This window comes from Sarcophilus harrisii, chromosome 5 (genome assembly GCF_902635505.1).
Source record: "Sarcophilus harrisii chromosome 5, mSarHar1.11, whole genome shotgun sequence".
NCBI lineage: Eukaryota > Metazoa > Chordata > Mammalia > Dasyuromorphia > Dasyuridae > Sarcophilus > Sarcophilus harrisii.
Genome location: NC_045430.1, coordinates 8,824,072 through 8,847,137, shown reverse-complemented (window position 1 = coordinate 8,847,137; position 23,066 = coordinate 8,824,072). Strand labels below are relative to the sequence as shown.

Genomic DNA, 23,066 nt, shown 5'->3' with positions numbered 1-23,066 from the left:
TACTCTCCATGTCTTGTACACAGTAGGCATTTAATAAATGCTTTATATCTTCCCTTGGTTGGGAGTGACGTGTTCCCATCTCATCTCTGTTTATTATCCTCTTACTTATCACGGGGCAGGTAGATGGTACAGAGAGGATAATGTGCTGGACCTGGAGTCAGGAAAATTTGAGTTCAAATCCTGCCTTAGGTGTGCACTAGCTATGTGATTCTGGGTAAGTTTCTCAGTTTCCTCATCTGGAAAATGAAGTGGAAAAGGAAATTTCAAATCACTTTAATATCGTTCCCAAGAGAGTCCCAAATGGGATCATCAAGTTACATTTGACTGAATACTACCAACACTGGTAGAATCATTGGCCTTGAGCTAGAAGGGAAATGACTTGTCCAGAGTCACACAGCTAGTAAATGTTAGAGCCAGGATTTGAATCCAGATGTTCTTGACCAGTACTCTATCCATCATTCTATCCAAGTTGCCTCCAGGCACTTACCATAATCTAAATTGTATTGATTGCTACAATTATCCTATCTCTCCCCTTCCATCCCTCCCTCTTCCCCCCAATATTGCAGACTATGAGCTTCCTGCCATTTGGGATAGCACAAAAAGACTTCTGAGGAAATTGTGCTCTTTGCTTCTTTCTGTCAATTATACCTTCCCTTTTTTGGACACTCAACCTGTGCTCACCTTCCCAAGGTAGGCTGTTCTCCTCACTTCCACCTGGCTCTTGGCCCTCTGTCCATGGTTTGTGCTCTGCTCCTTCCTGGATGTTTGTATGTTTCTTTGGGGACGGGGGGCTGGACATGCCTCTCCCCAACCCTCTCTGTCCCCTTTAGATAGTCAGTTCTAGGAGAGCAGAAGCTTGGAGCCTGACTTCCCTTGGCTGGTTTCCTTTCCCTTGCCTTCAACGGGTGGGGCACCTAAGAAAGGTAGTTGACTAACTGACCGTTGGGCCTGGAGTGTTGTGACATCACCGGCTACTTTGATCTGATCAACCAATCAGCTTCCTCAGGGGGGCTGTCCTAAGACTCTGCAGTCACATTTGCAAAACCTAGGAAGTTGAGATTTTTTTTTCCCATCCTTATCTCACCTGGTGTTTCAAGCCAGAAAGCAGGTTAGAATCTATTTTGTGCTTATGTTCTTTTCTGTGTTTGTGAGGGTAGAGACAGAGATTGAGTTGGAGGCTATTGGGTGATCACATCAGGAAAAAAAATCCAACCTGGCCGAGTTATAAAGAGCAAATGTTTGATTGAGAGTCAGATGTTTGACTGAAAGTGACAATAAAGCTGACATTTTTCATGCTAAGAATGAGAGCAGCAGGCTTCCTGCCCCATCCTGCCGTTTTCCAGAGGTAAAAGGGACTCAACTAAGATCACACAGATAATGGGTGCACACTGCCCTGCTTTCTGGTCTCCCAACCTGATACTTGTTCCCCGTCTCACACTTTTTTCCTCCCAAGAGGCCACTGAGCTTGGCCAAGCATATTTGATTTAGTTTTGAATTCTTTGCGTAAAAGTGAAATCAATCCCTTGTCAATCACAACTGGCACTGGGGAGCCATTGGCTGAGACAAGTATTTCACTCCTCTACCAGCTGTTGTCTTGGGCAGTGCCCATCCCAAGGTGCCAGCTGAGCCACCAGTGGAGGCAGTGACTTAACTCTCTCCTCCTCTTTTCTCTCTCTGCCAGGTGCTAGAAGATAACGGAATGCCTATGGATGATGAACAGTTTGGTCTACTGGTTAAAAAAATAGGATATAAAAATGAAGGACTGAGTTATCTTGATTTTGCATCCGGATTTGAAGGTAGCTAAACGTAAGATGCAAATGTTGCCTGAAACAATCTTGAAGGAACAGCTGGGCTGTTAACACCCTTTGTCCCGCAGCCATCCCTCGGACTCTGAGCTGGAGCTTGTGAGCCATCAGTCGCCGGGTAGTGCTAGCATTCGCAAAGGGCAAATGCTTACAGGCTGAGCTCCTGAGGACAGTCAGTGTCATGATTGTCCAAAGGATATTGTTGGAGTTGCCACAGACCCTAAGCTTGAGCTTGGGTGTGAATGAATGAACAATGTGACCAATCACTCACTCTACCACAAAATTTTAGCAAGTTCCCATTTACATTTTATGGGGGAAATTATATTTTCACACGTACATAAATGTAAAATGTTGACTATAATGTAAACTAATGCAAAGTAACTTCAGAAGAGGAGAAGCCCCTGGGGCTATTGGGAAGCTCAAGAAGTGGCCCTTGATTTGGGCCTTGAAAGATCTAAAGATTCTACAAGGGGGAGGCTAGAAAGTGTGTGTTCCAGGCATAGGGGACAACTTGTATGAATTCCAAAGCTGAAGGAACATCCTGTGTGTGGAATAGCAAGGCAACATTTGGGCCGGACCATGCAACAGTAGGACTCCTGTGGTTCAGGATGTGCCTGTTATTTCACTCGCACCCTCTCAGGGGTACTCAATCTAACCACATTTGGATTTTAAAAAAATATTCAGATGATGGTCTTTGATCAGGTCCTGACTTGAATGAGATCTGCACCCAGTTAAACCAAATTAAGATTAATAAAATTATAAGTGCAGAATATTAAATTCACAGTTTCCTACAAATTTAAAGATTCCCCTCCACCTGGAGTCCATAAATCAAGGACTGCTATTCATAGCTTAGGAGATCAGGAGCTGGAAGGAACCTCATAGGCCATTTGGTTCAAGTCCCACATTTGACAGAAAAGGAAACTGAGGTGCAGGAAATGAAATGTCATGATTTGAAGCTTTGAAGGAGCTTAGAGAATGTTTGAGGATAGATTCAGATTTGAAACCCTCAGTTTTACAGAGGAAGTTGATGAGGCTGAGGGGAAAGGATTTTCCATGTAAAGCACACTTCCTCCTGTGCCCCTGGACCTTGTTCTTTAGTCTGTCATCTAATGGGAGCACTGATGCTTGGCCCACCCAGCTGTTTGCTTCCTTCTACCATCTTTGTCTGGTCTTTGGTTCTGGTGCTCTCCCCAGAGACAGACAGATGAAGATTTCTTCCCAAATGTAATGGGGTCCAGAGCAAGGGGGAGTGGCTGCTTGCATGCTCCTGAATCTGTGTTCATGGGCTTTTCTCCAGCATCCTGTGATATTCCAGTTAGAGAAGGAGCTCTTGGGAAGAGCTCTAAAGATAGTGTAAATATTAGCTCGAGGATTTTTCAGTTTCATTGTGAGGTGAGTGACAGAGCTCAAGGACCCACAAATACAAGTGGTTTGGGGGTGGGAGCAGCCAGGTCCTATGGGGACAGGGCTGTAAGGCCTGGGGCAAGGAGGGGATGTCTTTCCCTAGAGGGTCAGGAGCTGAGCGATGTCAGGGTGAGAGGCCCAGCTGTTTGGGCAGTATGAGGCCTTGACCTCTCTTGGGAGGTGGTCCCCCTGAGGGCACTCTCAGCACTGCTGTCAGTCTCCGGGTGTTGCCCATCCTGGTTATTCCTCTGTCATAATGATGTCCATGCTGATGGGCACCTGCCTCCCACACTTAGTCCATTGGGTAGCACTTTTCCATTTCTTTCCCTGTAGGGCCAGATTGGCATCCATAGGCCCTGAGGTCCCTTTTAGCTACGAGATCTATTATCCTCAAGTGCTGGGGGTAGACCATGAAAGCTTCTCTATAGGATTCAGGAGGCCTGAGCTGTGGCATTCCAGGGTAGGGCTGGACTGGATGGAGCCCACCCTACCACTTGGCAGCGAAGGAGACTCTGACCCAGACCCAAGACTCTTCCAATGGAATTTTGTGACCCCTTTAGCCAGATCCCTCACTAGCCGTGAACTGTGAACAAGCCCAGCTCCAACTCATTATGGTGCAAGGTGATGTAGTGCTATTCCATCTTCTTAACTGGGAATTTTTTTCATCCTGGAACATTCTGTTTCTCAGGATATCAACATTTTTATCAGAGATCATAATTTCTTTAATAGAGACAAGATTGTTGGGTCCATTGGTCTTAAAAATTCTTAAAATATATTGATAACTGATTCAATGTGATGTAGTTGCTTGCATTTTGTTTCATGCATTGAAAAGTGTGACTCTGAAAAGGGAGCTCTACGGGTTCTTCCGCTCCCCATGTTAGGTGATTTCTATAAGGTTCCTCCCAGCTCAAACATTTCAGTAAAGATTCCAACTAAACTATCTAAAAAGTGTTTAGCAGGCATTTATTAAGCATCTATTGTAAGTACTGTGGATATAACCCCCCAAAAGAAACAGCCTTTGCTCCCCAGGAGCTTATATTCCATTGAAGGGAAACCACATGAAGATAGATGAGAAAATACAAATAAATAGGAAATATGGTCAAATATCATGGGGGACATCAGGCAGAAGTTTGGTACTAGAGGAAGGCCTCATGGGGGAGAGAGTCACTTATTTTTGACCAGTGTCCCCCACTGCACGGATAGACTTGGGGGGGGGGTCCCCACCCTGATGGACTCCCTGTACAATCAGATCAAATATGGTGGGCTTGGCTCCAAAAACATCAAGCAGGGGCCTTCTGACCTTTGGCCTTTTCTAATTTCTTTAATAGCTTCAGATGCGAAACCCAATGGACTAGAGTCTCCCGGGACCCCGGCAGTGCCCGCTTCTCTTACTCCAAAGACTAGTTTTGAGAGTCATTTTACAAGTGCTGAAGAGTGCCTGAAGATTTTTCCTAAGAAGATTAAGGAAATATACGGGGTAAAGAGAGCCCAAATGAGCCCATTGTCCCTCTGCTTTCTCTGCCCTTCCCCTTCTTCCTGGAAGTCCTGCTCCGTCCATGAACAATATGTCCATGAAACTTATGGTTTCATCTCATATAATAATGAGAACAGTGGATTGTACACCTTCAGGTGCTCCATGTCTTCACCGGTACCCCAGGGCCAGGCTGAGTAGGGACTGGGGAGGCATGGACTTCTAGCCGTAGGGGGCGGAGAAACATCCTTATCATCTTCTCTGGGGTCAAGCTTGAGTTTTATCATTTCCTAGCACTTGTTTTTGATTTCTCTCTGTGTGTTCCTCTTTTCATTTACATGACTTTAATCATTATTTATGTGTTTTCCAGTTCTGCACACTTCACTTTGATCATAAAAGATTTCCCATACTTCTCTGTAGCCATCTGTTCATTGTTTCATAAAGCACATTAATGGAGCTTTGTCCCACCTGCCAGACTTCATTTGTTACCAATTCTGCTCCCTTTACTTTGCATCAGTTCGTTTAAGATTTTCCATGTTTCTTTTAAACTTTTGTTAAGTGAGGAATGGTGCAAAGTGATGTAGTGGTATTCCATCTACTCAACTGGGAATTTTTTTCATCCTGGAACTTTCTGTTTCTCAGGATATCAACATTTTTATCAGAGATCATCATTTCTTTAAAGAGACAAGACTGTTGGGTCCATTGGTCTTAAAAGTTCTTAAAATATAATTTTTTGGGAATGAATATTTTAGCATTTGATTAAACGCTTAGGTATTCCTATTTTAAAACCTTTATTTTATTAAAAAAAGAACAGCAAAAAGGAAAACAACACAAAATAAAACATTACCAAGTTCCTGGCAGAACATCAGGGAAGATTCAAGATATATAACAATAAATTACAAATTCAAGAAAGGATATATAATGGGAGAAGAAATTATATTCATAAATATCCATCTTTTCTTTGCTTCTTTGTAGGTTATTCTTTTGTTCTCTGCTATATATAATTTTTTTTACTTTATTCTTTTTTTCTCCTTTTCATTCCCCTCCACCTCCTTCAAATAAGCTATAGTTAAGCACAGATAGGTGTTATATACATAAATAGACATATACATAGATATACATACCAACACACCCACACCCACATATGTGTATGTGTGTGTGTATGTATATATATATATATATATATATATATATATATATCATACATATACACATATATATTCACACCAACCCACCAACCCACGTTGGTATGGTATATATGTAGTGTTGCCTATTTAACCCATTACCAGTTGAGTAGGTTTTTAAAACTACAAGTCATCTTCCCCACCTCTAATACCTCTGTGTTTATTCTTTCTCTACACCTCATTGGTGTAACATAATTACTATTTTTTTTAACCTTTTTCTACACGATTTTTAAAAGTCTACTCAACTCTGCCCCAAGCTTTCTTTTGAGCTACCCAATTGCTCATGTCAATCTTAAACATATTTCCATTTAGAAAACATGTTATTTTAAAGTCCTTGAAATTGATCTTTGATATTGGCTCTTATATGTTAAATTTTCTATTGAATTTGGGTTTGGTTGAAAGTTCTGAAAAAAATCTTATAAGTTCGTTGAATGTCCATTTTTTTCATTCAATGTTATGGATAGTTTTGCTGGATATGATATTTTTGGCCACAGCCCTAGTTCTTTTGATTGCTGATATATGTGATTTCATGACCTGTGGTCTTATTGTGGCTGCTGAAAAGTTCTATACAATTCTAATGGCAGCTCAAGTATATTTAAATTGTTTTTTTCTTGTTTCTTGCAAAATTTTCTCTTTGATATGGAGTTTTTAGAAAGCTGACAATAATATTCCTATGTTTTCTCCACAAAGGATCTCTTTGAGGTAGTGATTGGTGCATTTTTTCTTTTTCTACTTTTCCCTCATGTTCTATCACCCCAGGACACTTTTCTTGGATTATTTCTTGCATTATTGTGTCAAGGTTCTTTTTTTGGTCAAAACTTTCAGTTAGTCCAATTATTCTTGTATTTTCTGTTCTTGATTTGTTTTCCAGATCTGTTGTTTTTCTTATAAAATGTTTCACATTCTGTTCTATTTTTTTTTCATTCTTTCTGTTTTGTTATTTCTTGGTCTCTTACAGTTGGACTGGCTTCCCCTTGCCCAATTATAATTTTCAAAGAGTTATTTTTGCCTTTAAGACTCTGTATCTCCTTTTCTAATTGGTTAACTTTTTTATAATCTTATTTTTCTTGGATGGTTTTTTTTTTTTCCTTTTTTTCTCAGTCTCATTTGATTTTTAAATTCTTTTTTGAGTTCTTCTATAAATTCTCTCTGGGCAGGGAGCCACTTGACATTACTCTTTGGAGTAGAAGAAACTTTTTTTCCTTAAGTGTCCTCTTCTGAAGATGAACCATAGCTTTCCCTATTCTCACAGTAAATTTCTGTAGTTGGGTTCTTTTGTTTGCTGGGTTAATTTTTTTAAATGAGAAGCATTAGTATAAGCACCTCTAATTGTGGGGTTTGGGGGGGATGATTCTCCAGATTCACTTCAGCTCTCTCCTCTGATTTGGAATCCCAAATCAAAAGTTCCCCCCTCCTGCAAATATCCATAGCCAGAAGCATCCTTGACCCACTACCTCTGCACTCCTGGTGGTTTGGTTCCTTCTACTCCCAGGGCCATTTCTGCAGCACATCGAGTTTGGTGTTCCTCTTCAGCCAGGTTCCCTCAGTCTTCCTGGATTCAGACCCTGGATTCCAGACACAATCTAGAAGGAGAAAGTGTCTGTGGTTCCTGCTGAGGCTCCAGTCACATCCAGCTAACCCTAGGTCCCCATTTGGTATTTCTGAGGAGCTAGCCTGGAAGTGTTTTTTTTTTTTTTTTTTTGTGCTTTGATAGAACCAATCCTATTGCATTGTGGGCTTGAATGATCCTTGAATTGCTCTACTTCTCCTTATTCATAGATCCCGTCATATCTCTAACTAAGTCACTGTCATGGAAGCACAAGTAATGTCAGTTTTTAAAAAAAATGCAGAACTAACAACAATAGAGAAATGAAACGTGAAATTTGACTCAAAAATCAGCCCTCAGCTTACAGAAAACTAAAATCAGTGAACATGGCTACTTTCATCAGTTAGATATTCTGAGTTAACCTAGTGTCATTACATATATGATTATTGCTATCACCACATCAAATTATTTTTTGTTTCAAATAGCTTGTATATGATTGCAAAATTTTGTTTTATTATTATTATTATTATTTTTTTTTTGCTGAGGCAATTGGGGTTAAGTGACTTGACATTAAGATTCTGAGGTTAGATTTGCACTCAGGTTCTCCTGACTTCAGGGCTGGTGCTGTATCCCCAGACCAACTAGCTGCTCCCAATTTGTGTTTTATTTTCTTTTTTGGAGTACTTGCCCTATGTAACATTTACACACAAGTCAAAGGTTATTGGCAATTTTGACATTTTTGTCACTTTATTTGTATATTTGTATAATTCCAAATTATTTTCCAAAATGTTCAGCTCTACCAACAATGTATGAGTGTGCCCATTTTCCCACAATCCCTTTAATATTAACTGTTCTCATCTTTTGTCATCTTCAATTTTCTGGGGGTGTAATGAAGTCTCAGAGCCTTTTGATTTACATTTCTCATATCATTAGTGTTCTGAAACAATTTTTCTAATAGTTGTCAATAGTTTCTGATTCTGATTCCAAGAACTATTTATTCATATCTTTTGACCACTTAGCCAGTGGAGACTAGCTTTTACTTTTATATATTTGTGTTAATTCTCTCTATCTCTATTATACATACATATATATAGCCCATGTAATATAATATCTTGCTCTTCTCTACAGAGATATTTAATGCAAAGATCTTCATTGATTTTGCTCATGTAAAAGCTGTTCAATTCCATGTAATCATAATTATCAATTATATCTTTTCTGATGACTTTTCATTTCTTGTCTGGTTAGTAATTCTCATCCTGACTGCTGGAAGTACCTGATCTAGTTAGTATTCTCCATGTTGAGTTTATTAGAATATAAGGTATAATATGGGGGTTTAAACCCAATTTCTGTCAAATTGCTTTCTTAATTTCCCCAGAAGTTCTTATCACATAGGAAATCTCAGGTTTTTAGAACACCGAGTTATTAAATTCAATTGTTTCTGGATGTAAAAATCAGAATGAGAAAGAAACCAGGTTCCTCTACACCCACTGTTCTTTTGGTTATTTCATTGATAATAGAAGCACCATCTTGATTTAAAACAAAGTCCTAAGAAATCCTACTTTTTGTTTTTTAAAAGGATGCCTACTCTGCCTTTTACAAGACGGACACAAACCATGACGGCATCATTAACATGTCCGACTTTAGAACGTTGTTGCATCACATGTTGATCACTCTGAAAGATGAGGAGTTCCTGCGACTACTTGATGCAATGAATTTGAAGCCAGGTTTAACACTCAATTACCGGGAGTTTCGGAACTTGTGTGAAAAGAAACAGTTCAGAAAAGATGACCCTCCACAAAGGCTTATCAGGTAAAAAGAAACTCCTAGGGAAGGATGACTCTGTCTTTCTGCTTTTACATTAGGAACAGAGTTAACACAGAATGTGCTAGCTATGGTCATAAAAGGAGCAGGACAAAAGGGTTGCCTCACAGAGGGGACTGCTAATCCGTACCTTTAAGTAGGCATGCTAGAATGTGCTTAAAACAGGGATGTCAGATCTGGGAGGGAGCTTAGAACAGGAGGTGTCAGGGCTAGGAGAGGGCTTAGAACAGGGGATGTCAGGGCTGGGAGGGAACTTAGAACAGGGAATCTCAGAGCCAGAAGGGAGCTTAGAACAGGGGATGTCAGGGCTGGGAGGGGGGTTAGAACAGGGGATATCAGGGCTGGGAGGGAGCTTAGAATGCATATTCCCAATCAGAAGATTAGAACACAGAATCAGCCCTAATTAGGAATTTGGTTCAGTGTGGTCCGAGGCATGACCATATAACCAATCCTTTGTATAGCTGGAGTGTTTGTGTGTGTGTGTGTGGAGGGGGTGGGTGGGAGGACAAGCCATGAAAACAGAAGATGAGGTTTTTAAAGAGGCAGGGAGTTGGGATGGAAAAAATGGTGACCCAAGCATGAGCTGGTTGGGAAGGAGGGAGAGTGACCAGAAGAGGCCGTAAATGGCTGTGAAAAGCATTTGGACAAGATGGAGGGAACTCAAAAGAAATGAGTGATTGGGGAATGCTGGTGCTGACAATGGCTATGGATATGGGGACCTTGTGTGTGCCCTTTGTGTCTGGAGAGTGGGAATAGTCCGTGTGAGTGAGGGGACTTTGAAATGTGGGATCTTTAGAAGGAAACCAAGTCTTAGAGGTACAAGAAGATGGAAAGAAGAAATGAGAAAAAAATGTGAGCTGGTGGGAAGCTCCAGAGGTTCAGTGGGAAGGGAAAAAACAAGGGCTAGCACCTGAGTCTTGAGGGAAGAGAAGAATCCTGATGGGAGGGAGCACATTAAGGCATGGAGAATGCCCAGGAACAAGTGACAGAGGAAACAACGGGTAAAACTCACGGGCAGCCCCGCGGTGGGGGGCTGTGATAACTGAGCGGGGTGGATGCCAGCTCCTGCAGGGCCTTCACCGCCAGGCCAAAGGGAGGACTTGCTTGGATTTGCCCAGAGTTGATAAGGAGCCACTGGTAAGGAGTCATTTCTGAGCAGGAGGATGACAACGGTTTGATCTGGTTTCTTCTTAGATTCTTTTAATAGCTCTTTCAATGGTGGATTATAGAGGGAGAGAGGCTGATGCCATGGAGACTAGCATTATTTGGTGTTGGGAGTTATCCAAGGAAGAGGTGGCAAGGGACTGAGTGAGGGTGGTAGACGTGAGTGGAGAGGAGGGGAGGAACACAAGAAGCCTTGTGGCTGCGGGACAGGCTCGAGTTTAATGCTCCTTTTCTGTGAGGATGTATAAAAGCCTGAGCCCCCGTGCTAGACATTTTCCTCCTCCTTCACCCCAAAACCCGATGTTAGGCACAGAATGGTGAGAAAGAGCTCCTTGGGGGTACAAAACATACCAAGAGGAAGGCAAAGATGGCTCATAGGCATTATTACCTTTAATTTACAGTCTAATTTACAAAACTGTCAGGGGCATTTTGAGGTTGAAACTGAGAGACCGCCATAGAACTTCCTGATGACTATGAGACAATATTATGTGGCTTGTGTGACAGCTGATGGAAATGTGGATCTTGAGTTTCTCAACCTACATTCGAGGCTCATTAGTACGTGAGCGGACCCTGATAAGGGGCAGGGGAAACCAGAGGAAAAGCTAGGGAGTTGGAAGATTGATGCTTTCATGAGAGACTGGATGTAAGTCAAAACCCCATAGTTATGAAGTCAGCAGAGGCAGGGAGAGCAAGGGGAGCAGAAGAGGACCCCAGGAGCTGCTCCGAACTGAGACAGCTGAGGAGACAGAGGGACAGACCCGGTGGGGTAGAGGAGTGGCTCTGACTGGGGAGTAGGTGCTACTGGGAGCAGAATAGAGAAGCTGAGCTGACTGGGACAAGGTTGCTTGGCCTTTTATCACCATTATGCTTGATGGAGAAGTCCCTCAGGGTTTTACCTGCATTCCCCTTCATGGCCTGCCATAGCTTGAGAAGCCCTCCTGAAGAGCTTTCCAGGTTCCAGGCTTTAGGAAACCGCTTTCCACCGAGCGCTGCTTTTCACTCGGGACACGGTCCAGAGAGCAGCCTGACCCGGGAAGCTTGATGGGGCCCCAAAGTGAATTTACCGAAAGCCCCTAATCCCGCTCAGTGTCTCACCAGTGAAGGGAAGTGGATTTGTTTTGGCAGGAGGAGACAGGACATTGCCATTGCCTGGGGGGTGACGTGGGGACTGCCATTTCCCAGAGGTCGGGCACATCCAAGCTCTCGGCCCGGGCCGTGAGTCAGCACACGGATCTCCCGACCTCACGGGCTCATGGCCACCCTGCCCTTTGCTGGGAGTGTGTGATCCCGGCTGTGTTAGGGAGTTGTTACTGTCCCCTTGCCTTTGGTAAGGAGAGTTTCCTGATTAGGAATTAGTGGTGTCTCTGGGTGGTTTGTTTAAATGAGAAGCACCAAGAAAAGGCTTGGGAGCTCCTGCCCCACCCAGGGTTTCTTGAGGACTTTTAGGAGGAATTGCCCCTGTGGGGGACCGCCTGACCTTCCAGCACAAGTGCAGGCTGGGGAGCCGACCTTCAGCCCATCCTAGAGAGAGCCTGGGAGCGTCAGGGTGGAGGGGGTGCTCACACGCCACTGTTGGACGGTGGCAATGATGTCCCAACATTCCCTGTCACCTCCCTCCCCACACGTCACTTTGGAGAGGAGAGCCCTGGACTTTGAGGGAGGAGGAGCCGCATTCGGGCCCTGCAATAGGTCTGAGCAGGACTTTCTACCCCCAGCACAGGGGGAGCTTCTGGACGAGGAGAGCAGCGTGTTCATCACTGTGCCTGGCGTCCTCAAAGGACACGGACATACAAATTTTAAAGCCATCTCTCATCACATGGAAAAATGCTCTAAAACACTACGGAACAGAGAAATGAAAACTAAACAACTCTGAGGTGCCACCTCAACCTCTCAGATTGGCCAGGATAACAGGAAAAGATAATGACGAATGTTGGAGGGGATGTGGGAGAACTGGGGCACTGATGCATTGTTGGTGGAATTGTGAAGGGATCCAGCCATTTGGAAAGCAGTTTGGAACTATGTTAAACTGTGCCTCCCCTTTGATCCTGCAGTGTCTTTGCTGGGTCTGTATCCGAAGAAAACCATAAAGGAGGGGAAAGGACCCACATGTGCTAAAGGTTCATGGCAGCACTTTCTGTGGTAGCAAACAATTGGAAAATGAGTAAATACCCATCAGTTGGGGAATGGCTGAAGAAGTTATGGTGCATGAAAGTGATGGAGTAATGTTGTTATAGAAATGATGAACAAGCTGGTTTTAGAAAGGCCTGGAAAGATTTACATGAACTGATGCTGAGTAAAATAAGCAAAAAAAAAAAAAAAAAAGAACCAGAACCAGGAATACACTGTATACAGTAACAACAAGAATGTGCGATGGTTAACTGTGGAAGACTGGGTTCTGCTCAGTAGTTCCGTGATCCAAGGCAATCCCAATAGACTTTGGATGGAAAATGCGGTCTGCATCCAGAGAGAGAACGGTGGAGACTGATTATAAATCAACACAGGCTATGTTCACTTTTTCTTTCTTTTTCTTCTGGTTTTTTTCTCTCGTGATTTTTCTCTTTTGTTCTCATTTTTCTCCCAACGTGATTCATAAAGAAATGTGTATTAAAAATTAATGTACACGTAACCAGAATGTTAGCATCTGGGGAAGGAGGGGCTGAGCATGGAGACCCAGAGGCAGGGAGATTCTGGAAGGATACCACGTGATTGGACGGACAGGAAGAGAGAGAGCCGGAGCTGGCCTGGTGCTCTTGGAGCAGGATTTAGGGCCAAAGGTGGTCTTGGAGCTCCCTGATCCCGTTTCATTTTTTTTGAAAGTGATGTGCTTGCCCTAGCTCACATACCTAGGAAGCACCGAACCTCCAATTCGCCCCTGCCCCTGGGAGGAAGTGAAGGATGTATCACCTTCATTGGGCAGCATTCGGTGGTTGGGGGGTATGAAGTGCCCAGAGAGAAGTGTGGGCTAGAGTCAGAATTTGAACCCAGTTCTCTGGCTCCCCTTTTCCTCCTGGCGAGTGCAGTGGGTATCAATGCAGAGCCTGTGAAACCGTATCAAGCCTGAGGGAGCTCATGTGGCCATAGTGGGGCATGCCCTCTGCCTCCAGCTCAGCTATGCAGGGAGAAAAGGGGATGCTTCAGGTTCCTTGCTGAGACATTAGACATTTTGTTATTGTCGTGGTTGGTTTTCACAGGGAATAAATGAGCTCTATTTGTTTTGAGGGGCTGCAAGAGAGCTGAACAGCATCCGTCTGAAAATAAACGAGGACAAAGAAAATTTAGAAAGGCTCTCCAAACATGCAGCTGGGGAAACAAGAATTAAGTTAGACCAGATGTGAAATAGCAGACGCAAAGCTGTGTCTTTGACACCGAGGGGAAGGGGTCCCTGAGAAGGGGGGGTGCTGGGCCCCTGGGAGCTTCGTGATCTCCTTTCATCGAAAACACACTGATTTATTATTTTTCCCTTTCCAAGGCCCAAGCCCAAGACCACAGATTCAGAGCTGGCTTGTGATCAGGCTCATAACTACCTGGTCTCGGAAGCAAAGAACAGGTGGTTTGACTTGTCTAAGGTAAGAAGGGCGTCTTCTCTAAGGCAAAGAGCCTCTTTCCGTGTGGCAGGGACAGTGGCGCCCGCTCTGCTGGCAGGGCAGGGACCCCCGTTGTGCCAAGACAATCCCGACCCGGCTGACTCTGTGCCCCAGCTCGGCGGGGTCTGCTGTGGCCCCCCCCAGGCCAACGTGGTGGGGTCACGTGCTTACCAATGGCACACTCAGGATCTTGGGTGGGCAAGTAATTCTCTGCAGGAGTTTGTGGATGGGGATGCCCAGAGAGGCGGGTGCTGGACAAAGTTTCGGATTTGGAAGGTCTAGGATTCAAATCCTACCCCAGACACTCACTGAGTGACTGGGCAAGACACTTCACCTCTCTGTCCCTCAGTTTCCCCATCTGCAAAATGGAGAGAATAACCTCCCCTCCCACTTTATGAGGTTGTTGGAGCTTGTAGTAAAGTGATTTGCAGACCATGTGCCGGCTGTTTTTTAGCACAGCTGTATCGGGCACAATTAGGTTGTCCAGGGAAAAGGTTTCTGAGGCTCCAAGGCAAACAGAAGGACGGAGGGCCCCTCTAAGAGAGGCATGGCAGCGCATTCATTAAGTGCCTAGTGTTTGCTCTGCTTTCTCTGCGGGGGAGGAGCACCCTGAGAATTCTATAAAACATTTATGTGTCGTTCTGGTCCTTGGGGTGTCCGGGGCTGCTGGGGGCTGCAGTTGGCTGGATGACAGCCCTCCTCTCTGTTCCCTTTCTGGAGAGCTGTAAATCTGGAGCCCTGTTAAAATAAGGAATTCTTTCTTTAGTATGGGCCCCATGATCCATGTGGTCCCATCTGTGGCTGCTTTATAAAGTTTATGTTAAACAGTAGCCAGCAGGACCGTCACCAGGGCTCAGAGCCCCCGGGACTGAGGCAGAACGTTTGCTTCCTGCCCTAATCCCTACTTCCAGGGAACCCGCAGACTTGGAATGATAAGGAGAAATTCAGGGTACAGGGAGGGAGTTGGTATTGATTAGACACTAGGCTTTGTACCAAGGGCTTTGCAGGTGACCGAGATGATTCTGGGAACATTTGGGTAAAGGACAAGTGAGCCAGCTTGGAGTGAGGGTGGAGACTGGGGGAATGTTGGGCAGTTTTCGGGAGCTTTTCTCAGGGCTTGAAGAGTCAGGAGTCCCTGTGGCTTCAACTCAAGTCTTCTCTGAGGATTCCCAGGTGGGGAAAAGGCTCCTCCCAGGAGACCTGGAGAGGGGCGATGGCAGTTCCCCACATGCCTGGAGAGGGGCGATGGCTGCTCCCCACGTGCCTGGAGAGGGGCGATGGCTGCTCCCCACGTGGCTGGAGAGGGGCGATGGCTGCTCCCCACGTGCCTGGAGAGGGGCGATGGCTGCTCCCCACGTGGCTGGAGAGGGGCGATGGCTGCTCCCCACGTGCCTGGAGAGGGTTGATGGCTGCTCCCCAGCCTCAGGACACCCTTGTCTTTCTTCTTTCTCCCCTTGCCCCAGTTCTTTCTGGATCAGCTCACTAATTAAGGCTTGGAAGCAGATTTGGGGATGGTTGATCCCACTTGCCGCTCCTCCCATCTACAAAGGTCCCCCTCCTTGCCCTCAGTCTGTCTCTTTTAATGCTAGGCTGTGACCCAGTTCTGCTCAAAGATGGACCTGCGTTGCCCTCTAGGCTGAGGAGGGAGGCTCATCCATCTGAAGCAGACATCTCAAGATCTCACTCAAATCCTTATTATGGAGTTAACAACTGGAGGATCAGGAAAAACCCCATGGAAAAGCAGTCCTCACACTGAACTTTAAAGGGGACTGGAGATTTGGGAGGTGAACAGGAGGAGGGAGAGCATTCTGGACGGGGAACGGCCTGGGCAAAGGCCTGGAGGCAAGAGGGAAGTGTCTTGTGTGGGGACCCGTTTGGCTGGGAGCTCACGTGCAGGAGGAGGAATAAATGAGTCTAGAAAGAGAGACTGTTGGGAGGGAGCTACTTTATAGGCCAGACTTGAATTAGAATAATCATGTAAATTATAAGTGCTTAACATATAAAATATTTACATAATGTCAATCCAACAAATATTTAAGTTCTTAATATGTGTAAGGAACTCGGGCTTGTGAGCTGCAGGGCAGCAGCTGATCTGGGTTGATGGAAGGACTTCCCTAACCTGGAGGTCCCCATCTACTTGCCCCCCCCCAAAAAAAGATGTGAGACCCCCTTGGTACAGACTCAAAGACAAAGCAGTCGTTGGCTCGGAGGTGTCTCACCTAAAGCCCAGCTTCTTAACCTGTGGGTTGTGACCCCTCACGGATTCTTGTAACTGAGGGGGCTCCCGGATCAACGGTCACCTCTCAGCCTCCTAACGCATCTTTTCTAGAAAAGGGCAATCGGAGGGACAGGAAGCATGGCAGAGAGGGTTCTCTGGGTCACAGTTAAAGGCACAAGCACAAAACTGGGTCATGGCTAGCCCTTGGATAAGCTTCTTCTCTCGGGATGGTGATGAACAGGGGAAGGGAAGAAAGAGGAAATATGGGAAAGTTAAAAGAAAAGACTAGCAGGGAGGGAGAAGGAGGAGGTCGATCAATTCCTTGGAAATGTCTTCTGAATTTGTCTCTGAGGCTTAGAGTGTTCAGAGAGTCAGCATAAGGTTTAAAAAAAGCTACAGCCACAGAAATTTAGAACCAGAAGGGAAAAATCAAGCCTTAATTAAGTGCCAGCTAGGTGCCAGGCATGGTTCTAGGTACTGTGCAAAGATGGAACCGATCCCTCCTCACGAGGGCCTTAGATTCTAGAGGGAGATGCAAAGAGATATGTAAATGTGTACAATATAGCTACAAACACAGATATGATCACACACATTACTAAACTACAAATATATAAGGTAGGGCAATACTACATGGGGGGACACTAGAGCATAGGGGTGGGGGATACGGAATGACCTCGCAGGTGTGCATGAGCTGTGTATTAAGGAAAGAGAAGGACTCTGAGGTGAGGGAGGAGGGTATTGTAGGCATGAGGGGCAGCCATGCAAAGGTGCAGGGGTGGGAGCTGGGATATGTTGTGTAAAAAACATCAAGAGACCTGTCTTGTATTGCCACAAGATCGCCCCTCTCTGGCCCCAAATCGATATCTGCTGAGCTGAACTTCAGTTAGATACAGGGAACTGAAACTTGGAACAGTTTCTGTGGAAGTGTCTCGTTGACTTAGCTGTCGAAATAGCCGAGATTGGCTCCTACGCCCTCAGTGTGAATCTTCCAGAGCATTTACCAGCCAAATGGAAAATTCTCCACTTCGACTCAGATGGCAATTTCCATTTTTGTCTCCTTGATTTGGGGAGCTGAAATGTCCCGGCATACCCTTCAAAGCGGGGACAGTAGTCATGGCAGCTAGAGCTAGCCCAGACCTTGCCGTCCACCCTGCCTTATTTTACAGAGAAGGAAACTGAATTTCCAAGAACTGAACTCACAGTTCTCCTACTAGTAAGTGCCAGAGGCAGAATTTGAACCCAGATTTCTTTAGGCTCCCACTCAGTACACTTTCCATCATTCTCCTTCTACTTTTCTGGGAGTTTACGGGGTGCTCCTAATTTGAAGTCTTAATGCCCTGAGGGGAGACCCTTCTGGAAGTCAGAGACTTTTGCCAGTCTCGGGGCATTTGGGAAAGCCAAGCAGCATTCACTTATTATTAAAGATATTGAATAAAGCAAAAGTAATTTTAGTCTTCCTTACTCATGCAGTAACTGTTCTCCCCAACTTGCAAATGGGCCATGTTCCAAAAATTAATTTGCAAGTTGGTTGTTGGGAACTTGGAACTCACTTCCCCATAGAAACAACATTATAAATAGCGGCTAAGCCCCCAGGTTGATCCCAAAAGGTCCATGGTATAAGTAGAAGGGAGGGCAGGAAGGCTGGTTCAGTAGGAAGAATGCAGAATTGGTAGTCATTTTCCATTCTCCAGAGCCTATTGGGTCCGTGTTTCACAGCCCCACCACACCCTGGAAAAATGGACCCATAAACTTGTCTGCTCTCTTAAAATGGCATGGAGCTGCCAAGGTCATCTTCCCTGCCCTGTGAATTATATGTGAATCCCTCTCCAGAATACCCAAGGGAACCATGCAGCTGCTGCAGGGACAGGTAGTGAGCTCACCAGCTGCCTGAGACTGCCCATTCTCCCCTTGAGCAGCTCTGATGGGGAGGCAGCTCATGCAGATACTTTACCCCTTTATCCATTGCTCTGAGTTCTGCCCTCAGAACCATGGAATCTTATAGTCTTTTTTAAAAAAAATTTATTTTATTTTTTTCTTTAATTAAATAACTTTTTATTGACAGAACCTATGCCAGGGTAATTTTTTACAACATTATCCCTTGCACTCACTTCTGTTCCGATTTTTCCCCTCCCTCCCTCTACCCTCTCCCCAAAGATGGCAAGCAGTCCTATACATGTTAAATAGGTTACAGTAGATCTTGGATACAATCTATGTGTGCAGAACCGAACAGTTTTCTTGTTGCTCAGGGAGAATTGGATTTAGAAGGTATAAATAACCTGGGAAGAAGAACAAAAATGCAAGCAGTTTACATTCATTTCCTAGTGTTCTTTCTTTGGGTGTAGCTGCTTCTGTCCATCCTTGATCAATTGAAACTAAGTTAGATCTTGTCTTTGTTGAAGAAATCCACTTCCATCAAAATACATCCTCATACAGTATCGCTGTTGAGGTATATATCTTAGAGTCTTGTGGTCTTAGAATCATGAAATCTTAAAGTCCTGGCGTCTCAGAATCACAAAGCAGGAATCAGTGTAAGCTCTTTGCTGGGTTTCCTTCCATGAAGGCAACAGTCATCCTGGCCAGGCCACCACCTTGCTTACTAATACAGAACTCCCCATGCACCCAACCACCCCAAGCCAAAATGGTCTGCCCTCGGAGAGCACTCCTCCTCATGGAGCCCAAAGTGATGGGCAGGGTAGATGGAAGATAATCTTAGAAGGGAAAACGCTAGCCCCTGTGTCAGATCTGTGCCTCCCTATCCAGAAGAGCAGTAAACCCTTCTCCTTTCCCCCTCTCCCTTCCTCCTCTCCCGCCCACTGATATAGGCAACAGTATTGCCCAGTGGTTGATAGGGTCCTGGGCTTGGAGTCGCTGATCTCACCTCAGTCTTTTACTATGGGGCCCTTAGAACATTCAGTGTTTTAAGCTGGCTCCCAGCTCTGACGATAGCTCCATGAATTTGTGAGCACAAATATCATTAGCCCCATTTTACAGATGAGAAAACCAAGATAAAATGGTTCCCAGCAAATCCATGCTTGGATTTCTCAGTACTTCTTGCCTTATTCACTTCACAGGATTGGGAGAAAATTTCTTTGTAAAAATTGAAAGAGCCAGAGGAATAGGAGGTGGGGTTATGATCTGTCAGCTGTGGGCACTCTGAGCTGCAAATTATTTTCTTGCAATGAGATTTGAGTCGTTCAAGATTTCATTTTTCTTTCTTTTTGACCATGGCAACTCCTTGCAACCACTAAAACACGATGTCTTTTTTGTGTTGTTTGTTCACGAGAATAAAAGGAAAGGAGCCAGACCTACCTCTCATCCCCCAGTGGTGAGAAGGAAAAGAAGCAGGGGAGGTGAGGAAGAAAAATAGGATGGGGGCTCAAACACCAGCCTGGAGCTCAGAGGACCTGATTTCTAGTCCCACTCAGGGCAGTGGCTTGCTGCGTGTTCTCTCTCTGGGTCTATAGATAATGTGACTATTTTTGCTTTTCTTTTATAACTTAGCACACTGGTTGATATCCAGTAAGTGCTTTATGCATGTCCACTACCAGCATCTTGGACTATGCTTAATCTTGAGTTGTTGATGACCTCATTTTAAAGATAGGAACAAGTCTGTTTTCATTGTAGAGAACTTGGGATGACCATTTTGATGAAGGGACGTTGAATTGGTGGTGGGGGCATCCATTTCCAGAGATTGCTCCCCCATCCAGTGGCTATGAAAGCAACTTGTTTTGACTTTACATCTTGGTGTTTTTTTTTTAAACTGAAAAGTATGAGTGGATCCAGTACCAAAAAGACTAAACAGAAAACAATATATTAGTTTCAGAAGCGTGGAACCTTAGAGTCTTGGGGTCTCAGAACCATGGAATCTGAGAGTTTTGTGGTCTTAGAATCATGAAATCTTAAAGTCTTGGAGTCTCAGAATTATGAAATCTTAGAGTCTTAGAATCACAGCTCCATGGAATCAGAATCTTGGGGTTCTAGAACCAGAGAAGGTTGAACTTGGAAGACCCCAACCCTTAAAACATTAAGATGTTTTAAATTTGGGTTTCTAAAGTTTATTCTTAACAATGACAAAGAAAATAGATACATATTTTGCATGATATGCATTTCTATTTCTATTCTCTGAAAAGAAATTCTGAATCTTACTTTTTTTTTGAGTTCTGACTTAATCCCTTTTTTTGTGTGTTGCAGAATTTTCTAGAAACTGACAGTGAGGGCAATGGGATTTTGCGACGAAAGGATATACGGAATGCTCTGTTTGGGTTTGACATTCCCATCACACCGAGAGAATTTGAAAAGCTGTGGGCGAGGTAAGCAGGTCCTCACCCTAGTTCTCTGCCATTCTAACTGTTTCAGGCAACTTGTCGCTGCAGTGAAGGAGTGTCTTTAGCTTTTCCTCCATAGCATCAGGGAGCTAGAGATAGTCATAGCTCCAGATAGAGCCGGGACAGATGTGTGATTCACCGGTTTATGGAATTATGACTGAGAAAAGCTTCCTCCCTTTATGCAGATAGTGAACACCTTCTTGCCACACACACAGGATGTGTGTCCTGTCTTTAAAGAGAAATCTCCCGTGGTCTACAGGTCTCTTTCAAATAGATGTAGCCCCAGTATGAAGGGCTCAAATAGGGTTAGTTGTCTGAAGAAAAATATGGAGACAAGAACCCAGGAAGTCAGTACACCTGTGCTCAAGCTCCCAGCAAGCTTCCTCCCAACCTGTGTGAGAAGAGGCAGGAGTTCTGCTTGCCTCAGGGACAGCTTTTGCAAAATGAGGGGGTTAAAAGGCTATATATATATATATATATATATATTTATGTATGTATATATGTAAATATACAATATATTATATAATAAATATATAATATATATTATATATAATATATAATGTATATCATATATGATATATGTATTATATAATATACAATATAATATATATATATATATATATATATATATATATATATATATATATAAAAATGTGATCTCTGAAATCTTATTGTCTGACAGGTTGGTTACATTATTTGCCATATGCTTTCTCCAAGCTTTGATGTCCTTCATTCTGTGGAATCCCCTAGCTCTCACATTCCCTGTTTTAAGGTTCCTCCCTACCAATCCTGATGTTCCATGTTCTAAGACCCTTCCCAGTTCTGACATCCCCTGTTCTAAGGCTCCTCCCAGATCTTATATTTCATCTTCTAAGCTCTGACATTCCCTGTTCTAAGTTCCCTATTAGCTCTGACATTCTTTTTATGTCCCCAAACTGAGACCAACATTTATAGACTCAATTAATATATGTCAAGACCACACATCTTTCATATTCATCTTAGTTGTGGAAACGTTAGGCTAGAATGTCTATTCTTTTAAAACAACGGATCTCAGAGCTGGGTTTGGGGGAGAGATATTAGAACAGGGAATGTCAGAACTGAAAGACCTTATGTTATGGGAGAAATAACTGCTCTCTGAGTGCATGTGGTAGTTAACTGCTGCCAAACAGAGATTTAGCACAGTGAAGAAATTATAGAGGTAGAAATCTCGGTTTTCTTATTATGCTCAGTCCTCAGAGAAAACCCAATCTTGATTAGGACCCTCTATAGCCCTCTTAGTGGGCAGAGTCAAGACAGAATGACAGAGGAGTGATTCTTTTCTATTTGGCAGTCCTGGACATTCCTCCTAGGCCCTAAATGTTGGAAAGAAGCTGAATCCACAATCCCACCCTTCCTTCCATGGCATAAAAGTGAAACAAACTGAGTTAGAGAGTCATAATCTTATACATTGCATAGGAAATAAATGTCATCCAGCAAACTGTATAAGGAAACCAGGTTAAGTAACAGGTAAAACAACATTTAGAGGCTTCACAAAGTGGCCGATGGAGGGGAAAGATTTTCTAAGAAGTTGCTGGGAGTCGGGGTGAGTTGAGATTCTTCCTTTGATTTCTTATCTAGGGAGTAGTTAGAGCTCTGACAACAACTAAGTGTTCACACACTATGGGACAGGTGTGACCAGGTCAGGTGACCATTAACCCAAATTTGCAAGAAGAAGTGCTTCTGAACCCTAAATAATAAAAGGAAATAAAAAATTCCCACAACAGAGTAGAGGATGTCAGTGCTGGGAGGAATCCTTAGCTGGCATCAGTGGCTGGAGTTGGGAGAAAGGGACTTCCAAGATGGGACATTTACAATCTGTGTGAATTTTGGATGGAGTTCTTCATCCCTTTGTCTCCTTTTTCTCCTATAAAATCAGTTAAGATTTGAGCTCCCAGTTTCACTGAGCTGTTGGGAGGAAAGTGGTTTGTAACCCTAATGTATAGTGTTAGAGTAGTAGAGGCAGAAAAAAACTTTGGGTATCACCTGCTCTGGTCTCATTCTTTTGAGGGAGAAACTGAGTCCCTGAGAGTCAGCCAGACAATAAACACTGTTTGCTATGGAAGTCTTTTGCTTTCTTATCTTGCCCTATCCCCATCCACCGTCACTTCCCTGCTCCTTTGTAAGGCTGGGCCAGTGACTTGTGTCTCCAATAGAATGTAAGCTCACTGAAGGCAGGCAATCATGTTTTTGTCTTTCTTTATGTCTCCAGAGCTTAATACGCAGTAAATAGTAATGATAAAAATAAAAAAGATTAGAAAGTAATAATAAAATAACAATTTATTATTAACTAATATTATCAAGATGAGTAATAATAAAAGCCATAATAAGAAGTTAATAAATAAGTCTTACCCCTGCCCTCATGTGATAGGGCCATTAGGTTTGTTTTTATTTTTTAAGTCTAGAAGAGACATTGGATGTAGTCACATCTAAGCTAGTTTTATAGATAAGAGACAGACTCTCTGGGAGGAGGAGGAGTGACTTCCTTGCCTGTCCTGCATCCCTGAC

The 23,066-nt window shown here is 43.9% G+C and overlaps 1 protein-coding gene across 1 annotated transcript in view; it reads left to right on the top strand.

Annotated features, from left to right (window-relative positions):
• Positions 1-23,066, top strand: part of EFCAB6 (EF-hand calcium binding domain 6) — a 165,367-nt gene that overhangs the window by 87,919 nt on the left and 54,382 nt on the right. Inside the window, exons 16-20 of the mRNA XM_031938646.1 lie at positions 1,682-1,796; positions 4,538-4,686; positions 8,987-9,219; positions 13,865-13,961; positions 20,389-20,507. Coding sequence (XP_031794506.1) covers positions 1,682-1,796; positions 4,538-4,686; positions 8,987-9,219; positions 13,865-13,961; positions 20,389-20,507 — 713 coding nt within the window. The remainder of the gene's footprint in view (positions 1-1,681; positions 1,797-4,537; positions 4,687-8,986; positions 9,220-13,864; positions 13,962-20,388; positions 20,508-23,066) is intronic.